At 34.3% G+C, this 10,737-nt stretch overlaps 1 protein-coding gene across 9 annotated transcripts in view; it reads left to right on the plus strand.

The window, feature by feature from the left end:
* PSPC1 (paraspeckle component 1) overlaps window positions 1-10,737 on the plus strand; it is a 65,998-nt gene that overhangs the window by 8,217 nt on the left and 47,044 nt on the right. For 7 of the 9 annotated variants that reach the window (XR_012653413.1, XR_012653414.1, XR_012653415.1 and 4 more), the window contains exons 5-6: window positions 3,782-3,866; window positions 4,854-4,962. Coding sequence is in view for 4 of the 9 variants with exons in the window: in XM_075049961.1 (XP_074906062.1) it covers window positions 3,782-3,866; window positions 4,854-4,962 (194 nt within the window). In the remaining 5 variants the exon portion in view is untranslated. Of the gene's footprint in view, window positions 1-3,781; window positions 3,867-4,853; window positions 4,963-5,590; window positions 8,913-10,288; window positions 10,328-10,737 lie in introns of those variants that run through there. The other 2 variants (XM_075049964.1, XM_075049965.1) reach the window with 2 other exon arrangements.

Below are 10,737 nucleotides of genomic sequence, written 5' to 3' on the forward strand. Positions count from 1 at the left end.
TTATTTAGCCTGTTTTTTCTAAATAGGCATGCTTGCTTTTAGTGTGAAACTATACTGTTTATATAAGGTCTTGTACTGAAATACACAACATAATAAAATAAAAAACTGTTTTGAAATGCCAGATAGTTATTGCAGCACCTGAAATGACAACTGTCAAGTTGGTTCTTGGTTTATTTTCCAAGCAAAAAATGTTAAAGCATTTGGTTTGCATGTAAGCATAGGTATATCTTACATGTGAGGAATGTGAATGTTAATATGATTAACAACAATGTCTGTAATACACAGTACAACCCCTCTTTTTCAATTAGACACACATTTTAAATTTTGTGTATATGTGTGACTGATATTGGTAAAGATGGTTCAGTGCTGAAAATACAGGTTGACTAAATTTACCATTCACTTAAGTAATTGTTAATATTTGACAGTCCTAATGATCCAGTTCTAGATCTTCTACTCTTTACTTTTTTTAGAATTTATCCATCTGTTGCCTGTACTTGAAGGCAAGGCTAGGGATTACTTTTTCTTTAAATTAGCATGCCTTAATCATGTTTGAAACTGCAACAAGATGACAGTAGCCTGTTTATTAAGATAACAAAGGTCTTGATGGTACAATGTGGGAGAACAGTTTAGGTATGTTTTATGGATATTAGAGTTTCTTTTAAGGACATCGTGAAGGAAAAATATTCCTTTTTTTTTTTGAGTGTCTATTAAGCTCTGCTTTTATATGGAAAAGGAAGGGAATTACTCCTTCCATTAAAGAGCTACTAGAATATGAATGCTTTTGGTGCTAATATTCCAGTGAGGAAACATGCTTTTTGTTAGAGTGGGAGGAGGGTTTTTTTCTTTCCCTATCTGGTTAACAGAGTACTTCTCTTTGGTACCAAATAACTTGGAATTTTGTTCAGCTAATTAGATTTCTGCTTATTCACCTGCAGATGTTTCATTTGTCAAGCTCTAGGGGTTAGTAAACATTCCTTCTGTTTTAATCTTGTCAACTCTGCAGCTTCAATGTGTATGAAAATAAGGTGTTTTTTTCTCTTGTATTTCTTTTCAGACATTAGCTGCTTCTAAATCTTGCTGGTCTGAATAGTGTCTCTGGGTATAAGTTCAGACCATGCCAAGAATATTAATTATGTTAATGAGAGTGCATCACAGGGTTTTTAAGAAAGATGCAGTGAAACTTGACGCATCAGAATGTATTTTTGTACACCTGATGCACAAAACACAGATTTAAAGGTGTATTGAAGTAATTTTTCTGAAATATGAAATACAATATATTAATTTTCAGGAGCTAAAAAGAAGATGGGAAGGCTGAGCTCACTAGAGTCCATATACTCCTGCAGGCGAAGGTTTTATAGAAATTGCTTTATGAGAGCTAGTATGACTTGAACTAAAACATGTTGGCTTAAGTACTCAGGTTTTTGTGGTGTGGTATTAATACTGAAGGTAGACTTCATTCTTTTGACATGTGTAATTTTTCACTTTTAAGTGTCATGTTTTGACAGATTGAGTCAGAAGTAATTTGTAAAGCAGAATATGGGTTTCCATGTGTAAGTAAATTGCCGCGATGTTTCTGATCTATGTATTTGGTGGTATGCTTCAGATTTTTGTAAATATTCTCTCATAATGGTGGTTAAATAGTTTATGAAAATCCTGGAAAACGTGACTGAATTTAACTGAAAGCTTCGTTCTTTATCAGTTACGTGGAAGCTGGGCATTTGTTTTCCATATTTAGAACCTGAAAAATCAGCAGCTAAAACAACTTAAAAATCTTTCAGACTTGATATTCCTGCTTGTAGGATTAACTTCTGAGGTGAGAGTATACTTTCACCTTCTGCCCTCTGCTTTTCAAAAGGTTGAGGCTAAAATGAAGGCCTTGCCCTTTTTTAAGCACAAGAAAGTGCAGAAGCTAATAATAATGCTTTTTTTTTTCACAGCTGCTTTAGTGCAGCTTTTTTCTGTTCAGAGAAAGGGCCTGTGTCCAACATGTGTCAGTCCGGAATTACTATCGCTGCAGATCTTTTAATATGAATGGCTCTGTGCACAGCCTGAACTTGTAGATCTATATTTTCATCTGGCTAGTAAGGCTTTGTGCCAAGGTTCTGCCATTGTCAAATGGTACTGGATCATAAATTGGTATGTTGAACTTTAAAATACTAACAATTTCAGGAAAGGCAATAATCAGAACTGTGCTGTGGAAAAAAAATTAAGAGGACACTGGGAAAAGTAAGACTCTACACCTTAAGAATAAAGGGGAGTAAATGATAAATTTGTAGCAATTAGAGAGAAAGTAGGAAATGCTGTGCCAGTGTATTAACAGAAGAAAAAGGGAATCCTATATAAATTTGGAAGAACAAAGAACTGAAAAGGAAGTCTTTTTCCACAGTGGACAATATTGAGCATAGAATGGGTCAGTTCTTGATCTCGGTAATACCCTGAAACAACCTAAAGGTTAATTAAAAAAAAAAAAGTGCACTTGTACTCTGAAATAATCTAAAAGCTATTTAAAAAAAAAAAAGTATGCTTGTGGTGCTCCCTGAGTATCAGGATAACAGTGGCCAGGTCTTCTATGCTAAGCACAGGTGGAAAGAAGCAGCCCTCAGACTTTGTGATTTGATTGAATCTTCAATGTAATCATATTCTATTGAAGTGTGAAATGTGTTAATTTCGCAGAAGAGATTGGAAAAGCAAGCCTGCAAAATGTGCTTGAGAAAGGAGTTCTAATGTCAATAAGGATGCTGTGAGAATAAGAAAATGATAATCTGCTTTGTTAGAAAAGAAAACAAATACATGATATTTTGCTGGAATGTACTGGTCATTGTAGTTGGGTTTGGACATTAAAAGGTTAAGTTGTAATACATGCTGATGCAAGTTTGAGGAAAGTGATTTGCATAGCTAAAAAGATGCTTTAATTAGTATAGTGCAGAAATGCATAGAGAAATGTGTGGAGTAGTTGAACTAAAGCCTAAAAGGCATATAATAGGTGGTATAGTGGAATGTTCCTCATGGTGTCTATAATGTCATGTGGCCAATATCCTGCAAAGATAGAAAAGGCAAACAACTGCTTTCTAACAAAAGATAGAATTAATATTCATTGAAGAAAACATAAATTTCCAGGCAGCATTCAGTAATGTGACTAGTCAGAAACCAGTACAGCAAAAGTAATTATTAATAGTTGCGCCCTGCATTTTAAGAGCATTTTAAATGCTTTTTAAGAGGATCCATCTGTTCCTTTCTGGTAGTGTTAAAAGATAAGTCATTTGTAAATTGCTATAAGCTGGGTCATGATAAATCTCTGTGGCGGCTTGGATTACATGCACCTGAAGTTCTTATCACTTTTTTCTGATGTATGCCATGCAGTGGTCTGCAATGAGTAGTGCATAGTATAACCCCATATATATTGTACCAGTTTTCTTGCTAGTGTGACTTTAGCAGTAGAAAATTGATAACTTGCCCTAGATGTAAAACCAGGATGCGATTTAAGAGATTTAGAGTTTTTTCTCCTTTTCTTTGTTTGAGGAATTCAGATTTCTGTTTCCATAACCTGCTTCAGAGGCTTTGCCGGTCCTGTACCTTTCCATGTTTCTGTGAGCCATGGATCCAGTGTGGTTTTTTCATGTATTAGACTTAGCTTTATGGGAAGAAACTAGTTCAATGCGTTGAGAAATTTCTTTAAAAATTGAATGTTAGAACTGTAATCTGACAGTAATAGCAATTTTTTTTCTGTTGCCACATTGTTGATTGGTGACTTTTATCTTTATTACATTTTTAATCCTGTTAGATCTCATGCGCCGTCAAGAAGAATTGAGGCGTTTGGAAGAACTTAGAAATCAAGAACTTCAAAAACGCAAGCAGATACAATTGAGGTATTTTGTCTTCTACTGTGCAAAGGTGTGGCATGCAGCTGCTGTAGGCCTGCATGAATTTAGATACTCTAGCTTGTAGAGCTTGCTTTTGATACCAAATAAAAATGTTTCTGCTGCTAAAAAGTTGATTTTTCAAAAGCATAATGTGTGATGTTTCTGTTAATGTTCTTGAACAGAAAAGCAATGGCTTATGCTTATATAAGAGAATGGTTTCAGGTATTTCTTGATTTTTTTCATTTATTTCAGCTTTACTAGTTCTGCTGTAAATTTCTGAGCTTTCTAAATAGTGTAGAAGTGTCAACAATTTTTTTTTTGTTTCATAATTTATTTTAACCTTGTGACAGAAGCACAACTGTAATAGATATGAACGTGCTTCTGAGATTTATGGGCAGGTGATCTGCATGTGGAATAGTAGCATTGCAAATGTATAGTCTGACATGAGATTTTTGGGGATATTTTCACTTGACATTCTGGTATGTTGCAAACAGTTTTTAGTTTAAGATCTGATTCATACAAATACTTGTTTCCATGCATCTGCTAAAACAAGAAAATAAGAGATAGTATGTTGATGGAGTTTATACTTTTATGTTAAATATCACAAGAAATATAGGTGAGAAACAAGAACAAAACACAAACATTTTGCAGAGTTAAAAAAATGAGTGTTTTGGCAGTATTGAAATGTTTTAATACATAGTAACTTGTTAAGAAGTGGAGTATTTTAACCTGCTTACCAATATGTAGCCAGAAGAACAGTTATAGAATGGACTGGTATTGTAATTACCTGTATTCCAGTTTAAAAAAAACAAAACACAAATTTCAATAATATTCAAACCCATCAGGTGGAGTAGATTAGTGCCTTACACCATATATAAAAATAAATAAATAATGACCAGTTTTTTTATATATTTGATCCTATCTCCTGAGACTGAGTACAGGCCCGAACAGATCAAGAGTCTAAGTTGACATAGTTTTTGAAAAATATTCTAGACACGAAGAAGAACATAGACGTCGTGAAGAAGAGATGCTACGCCAGAGGGAACAGGAGGAATTACGACGACAGCAGGAGGGAGGATTTAAGCCAAATTTCATGGACAATGTAAGTAAAATTCTGTGAAGAAAGTCCAAATTGTAAAAGAATTCTTTTTTATTATAATATTTTTACATACTAGCTATTAAGCTGCTGCCGCCTTGTTTCCTGGTTTTCCTTCAGTATTCCATCATTCTCATGAATGGAGTGGTAGAAATTTAATAGTGTAGTTATTCTCTTGTATGATGGCATCACTGTTATTTTTCCTACAAGCTGGTGGTGTAACTCTTCAGTTAAGTGAAGGTGTTCAGATAGTAATTTGCCTTTTTTATTTGGGAAATGAATTTTTCCAATAAAATAAGAGAATTTTTTGGAGTGGGAGGCCAACGGAATAAATTATGTTTCCCTGAGGAGGTACCCTAGTTTGACTGAAGGTTTAAATTTTAAACCAGTTTAGGCTGTTAAGCTTATTTGAATTTCTTGTTTTGATTTATGCTTAACTTACTAGGAATAATACACTTCAGAAACAAAATGGGCAATGTTAACTTCATATGGAGCCTAAAATCACTCTCCCCTTTGACCCTAATGTAAAAGCAGATGAGGAAAACCTCAAAATCTTTACTAAAGGCGACCGAAAGATTATAAAGGTGGAAAAGAAAATTGTCCTCTGCAATAATTTCTACATTATTTATATTAGTAATTTAGGTGTGCTCTGCCTCTGAAGACTCATCCTGCAGGACTAGCAAAACATTGGTATCAGAGGAGTCAGCTTCTAAATTTTCATGATGATCTGTTTTGGTCGAGGGTATGATTTTTTTTTTGTACCAACCAAAGCAGTTAAATGAACGCAACCTGTATTGTGAATGCTTTAGTTTCATGTGAGAAGGATACCTTTTACTGTTACAGCTATTCTTAGTGAGGAAGCAATGAGTAAGTGATCCACACAGTGCTCTTTTACATTATTATAACAACTGTAATCTGCAGGAGGGAATTTTGCTCCCCTTCACAGGTACCACTTGATACATAAATCAAAAATAAACTGCTGGTTTCTCAGCTACTTTCTGATTTTGTGTTTTGTGAAAGAAATACCGATCTTACATTCTATACCATAACATTTTCTGTAGGGCCGAGAAGAATATATTATGTATATTTTGAGACATGCTAGGAGAAGTTAGAAAATAAAAGATTTCCTGTTCTCAGCAGGACATTTTTTTCCCATCCTCTGCCCCTTAGTGTTTTTAATAAAGATGGGGAGGAAGCAAAATTGTTCCTTTGATGTTACTAACAGCTATCAGTTGATTTTGCTGATTGTGCTTTGAGAAACTTTGCAGCAGAAAACAGTCAATCATTTATTTTCATATGTGCTCACACTGTAAAAGAAAACTGCTTTCAGCATGTCTTTTCTTTGGGGTGATGAAGATGAAGAATTCAAAACTCATAATGTCCTTCACTGTGTTCCCACATATCATTAAACATACTTTGTGAAATAGCATATAACAATTGTCTGATGTAATTTAGAAATAGCACTTATCGATTGTGACTTCTGTAGTGCCAAATATGAAATTTAATTTTACCATGATACCTTCACGTAGCTTCTCTTGGGGTAGCCTGATTTTCTGACCCTATAAGCTACATGTCAAAATCCTCCTGTGGCTGATCTGTGAGACCCATGCTACTTGCTGCAGAGAGCTGCAGGAAGGGGAAGCTGGGGAGCCAACCCACAGGCTTGAGATGGCAGTAGCTCTCTGTTTCCATTGCTGTTAGGAGATTGTGGCCTATATCCTACAGCTTGGGGTGCTGGGGAACACTAGGTAATGCTGGCCACAGCAACTTCTACTGGTTTTCTTCTTGGAGCTGTCTTGAGATGTTGTTAGTTAGCCTCTGTGCTTGAATTGCTTGCCCACAGTTTGGTCATCCTCGTGCTTATCTGCATCTTTAAATTCCTAACTCTGTGTGAATAGGAACTGTTCAAGTTAGTGTGCTGGACATGGCAAAAATGTAGTGTAAGAAGGGAAGAGGAGTGGTTCAAATGGAAAGCACTTCAATCACTATATGTGATTTTTGTGACTTTTATACAATGAAATTTTTTTGGGGGGAAAGGTAAAGGTGGAAGAGTGTAGCTTTCCCACTGAGCTGCATTGCTGGAATTTTGTGTTCCTCTGGAACTAATTAATACACTGCAAGAATGTATAGATGTAGCTGTGCAGTGACAACCCTACCAAAAGTCTTATAAGTTATATAAAGGAATATATAGTACAGGTGTTATTTTCTTAATGTCATGTGAAGTTGAAGTGGCATATACAATAATTAAAAAAAAAAAAAGTTTCCTGTAGTATTCAGACTAGTCTTTAGTGTTCTGGTCATGTGTTGACTTAAGTTTTACTTCTATGTCCTTTGAACTTTAAAAGAGGAAGAATTGAAACAAAATTGGAAGTGATGTATTTATTTACTTTCTTTAGCAACTTTTCTAATAAGGGCAGCTCTGTAACCCTAAGCATGGCCTATCATTTTATAGGTGTTCATTATAACTTGTCTTTAGATAATGGTACTTAAGTTGTATAGTGTGAATGGGAATTGAAAAAGCCTTTGCATTTTGCAGCAGAGAAGAATTGTAGACCATTTTAGGAGATTGCAAAATGATACATCAAATCTTTTCTGAATTTAGTAGAATTTCTTATACAACTAATTTTTTTTTAGTTATTCTTACTAATACTTGTTTACAGTGAACAGACACCATCTACTTCTAGTCTCAGATTGCCATTGTACATACACTGAAAAAAGTTACTCCCTGTTTTAAGAGTTTAAAAGTTGCTTCTTGGTAAAAATTGCAATTTATGATACTGGTGGATAGTTTTTACCATATCGGGTCTTGATAAACTCTTCTGGCATAATCCTTATAACATATTGAAGTCTTCTGCCAACCATGTATTTAGAAAGAAAAGAATTGTTTCTAATCCTTGTTTTTGTTTCTTAAAAGCTTTGAAAAGTAAGCTTCCTTCACTTATATCCTATCCCTTTTTACTGTTCAGTATAAAAGGAGGACATAAATGGTAAGTGCAATGACAACCAGAACTGGAACCTCTCATATAAGGCTGCAGCATTAGGCCTTCCTGTTTAAAATTTCTTTCTGTATCTTTTCCCTAACTTGTTAAACTTTGATTTTTTCAGTATAACTACTTTTGAAAAATGTCTTGTAATCAAGTTTAATGCAGTTACCGGTTACTTGGTTTAGTTGCAGATGATAAAAATATTTTCTGTGAGGGGATTTCTCTTCCTGAGGCATTCATGGTCATGTTGTACATTAAAGATTTGGTTGCATTGATTGTTAATCTAATGGGCAGCCTAGTGATGCCTAAACAATTTATTAATCTAGTTATGTGATCTCTAGTAGATAAGTTATTGATCAACACTTTCGTATTAGTTAGGGGTTTTCACTTGCTTTGTAAAAGTCGGTTAGTTGAAATCTGCTGTTCTAGCTCAATATATATGCATTCTAATTTCACAATAGCTTAATCAGGAAACTTGCTTTCCTGTAATATTTGGCTAATTAATTTTTATTTTGCATACGCATTTCTTGCTGAAAGAGGAGCTTGCCAATGGTGTTTGGAAGCAATATTTTATTTTTCAGCAGCACAAATATTTAAAAATAAAATATAGTACTTCTAATGCTAGTAATACATTAATTATTCAAACTGTGCAATGTTTACTATCCAACTGTGAATGACTTACATAGATTTACATTGTTAAAGCTCAGAGCCAAATAATTCAAGTTCCAGGAGCTACTTCTATTCACATTACCAGCTTAGAAGAGTGAAAAGAGAGTGATTTGGATTTAGTGTATTAAAATAGTTTTCCTGTGTCTACAAAAGAGAACAAAATATGTAGGAGTTGTAGTTTTATGGTGCACAGGTTTAATTCTGTAGTAACACTGCAAAATAGTGTCAGGTTGGTATTGTACTTAATGAAACAATAGCTGTGATACTGGCCTGCAGCTTACACATCTTCTTACTGATGGTTTAAAGAGGGAGTTGAGATTTTTGGATGTCGTTGTCCTCTCCCCTTTAAGGAAGCTCCCCCTTTTTCAAGTGTAACTTGCATTTGTAAGGAACTGTTTCTTGTGAGTTAATCAGTTTCAACTTCTGAATGCTTACTGTTTTTTCGTGTAAGACTTTTTATATTACTTGACTTTTTTTAAATCTCGTAGTCTTATCAGGAATTATTTCTAGATGTTTTTTTGCGCTCCTTTAATTTTTCTTACACAGAAGCACTCCTGCTCAAGTATCTTGTGTAAGTATCAGCATAAAGTGACACTTGCTGATGCAGTGGAGATTGCCTCAACAGCAGAGATTGTAGTGGACTTAGATCAAAAGCTGTAAGACAGATGAAAGCAAGGGAGTGAAAAAGTACATTCCCAAACAACGACAAAGTTCATAGGTTCAGGAATGCCAGAAACTTGATTGAAAAAAACTCACATATTTAGCTTTTGTTCTAAGAGTTTTGTCCTTCTTTGGAGCAGTTCATAAATGTAGCTTCCCATTTCTTTATTATTTTGAGCCTACTGAGGTCTATCTTATCCCTCACTTGAACATTCACTTGCAAGTTAAGTAGTAGACATTTTTGAAATGAGGCTATCGGTTAGATTTCCTTGGAATTCAGGAATAGTTTTCAGGAATAATAATTCAGGGATAGTTTTTTGCACTTCCTGGCTCTTAAGTGAATAGAACTGCATTTTTTTTTCTGTCTTCTGATTCCATTACACTCAAGAGCCCCAGTTATGCAAGAAGTTTGAATTTTCACTGAATGCAGAACTGTTTCCTGCCTTATTCAAAACTAAACTAAGGCACATTTCCAATAATAAATAAATAAATAAAAAATTCTAAGGATCTTTAAAATTTGATCTGTTTTCTACTACTACTAAAATTTGGTTATTTTATCTTGACAGCCTAGCGTACTTAATGAAGCTGATGGTGGTGACGTTTTGTGAGGTTGTATGAATAAAGTCTCTGTTTCTTAAACTGCTATAAAGCTAAGCTGCTTTATAAAAGCTCTTTTGTAGAGCTTGGTTGGGAGAGATGAATTGCCTCCTTATTGCAATCCAGCATACATACTTGTCGAAGAAGTAGTTCATGTTTGACACCTTAAAAGCCTTTTAAGGTGAAACTAGCTTGAAGAAAGGCAGATTATTAAATGTAGAACTAAAAAAAAAAAAAAAAACCAACCTGACAAAACATTCTTGCATTCTTGGCAGTGGTTTTACTTCAGTGATCAAGTTCCTTCCTATGCATAAAGCAACATAGGCTAGGCCTTTGAGCAAACAGTGTATAAATATACAGTTTGTGTTTTTGTGGGTGATCTTAGTTTTGGCAGTAGCACTAAATTTTTTTTATTTTTGCAGGATTGCAGTGATATGTATCAGTAGACAGATACTTAAATCTTGCATTTCTTCTGTTCCTCAGTGTTTTAGATACTAAATCTGGTGCTTTAGGTAAGAATAATAATTCCTTAACAGGCCTTAAAATATTCACATTGTATTATTTCAGCCTTTAATTACATTGCCAGATATAAAAACTATTTTAACGGTCATATCTGCTTTTAGTATGAAAAGACATTGCATAAAAATCAATGCAGAACTTCAGCCATCTTTTTGTAGCATATTATGTGTTTGTAGATGTAAACTGAAGCTATTTGTGGAATAATATTTTTTTGTTTGCAAGTATTTATTTCATGACCATTTTAGGATGGCTCGTAATTGACTTTCTAGATTATGTTTTTATGTGTATCAAGGATGCTACTTAAGATAATTTTTCAGTAATGGAGCTAATAATCACTACAATGTTACATTTA

The sequence above is a fragment of the Buteo buteo genome, chromosome 18 (genome assembly GCF_964188355.1).
Source record: "Buteo buteo chromosome 18, bButBut1.hap1.1, whole genome shotgun sequence".
NCBI classification, from domain to species: domain Eukaryota; kingdom Metazoa; phylum Chordata; class Aves; order Accipitriformes; family Accipitridae; genus Buteo; species Buteo buteo.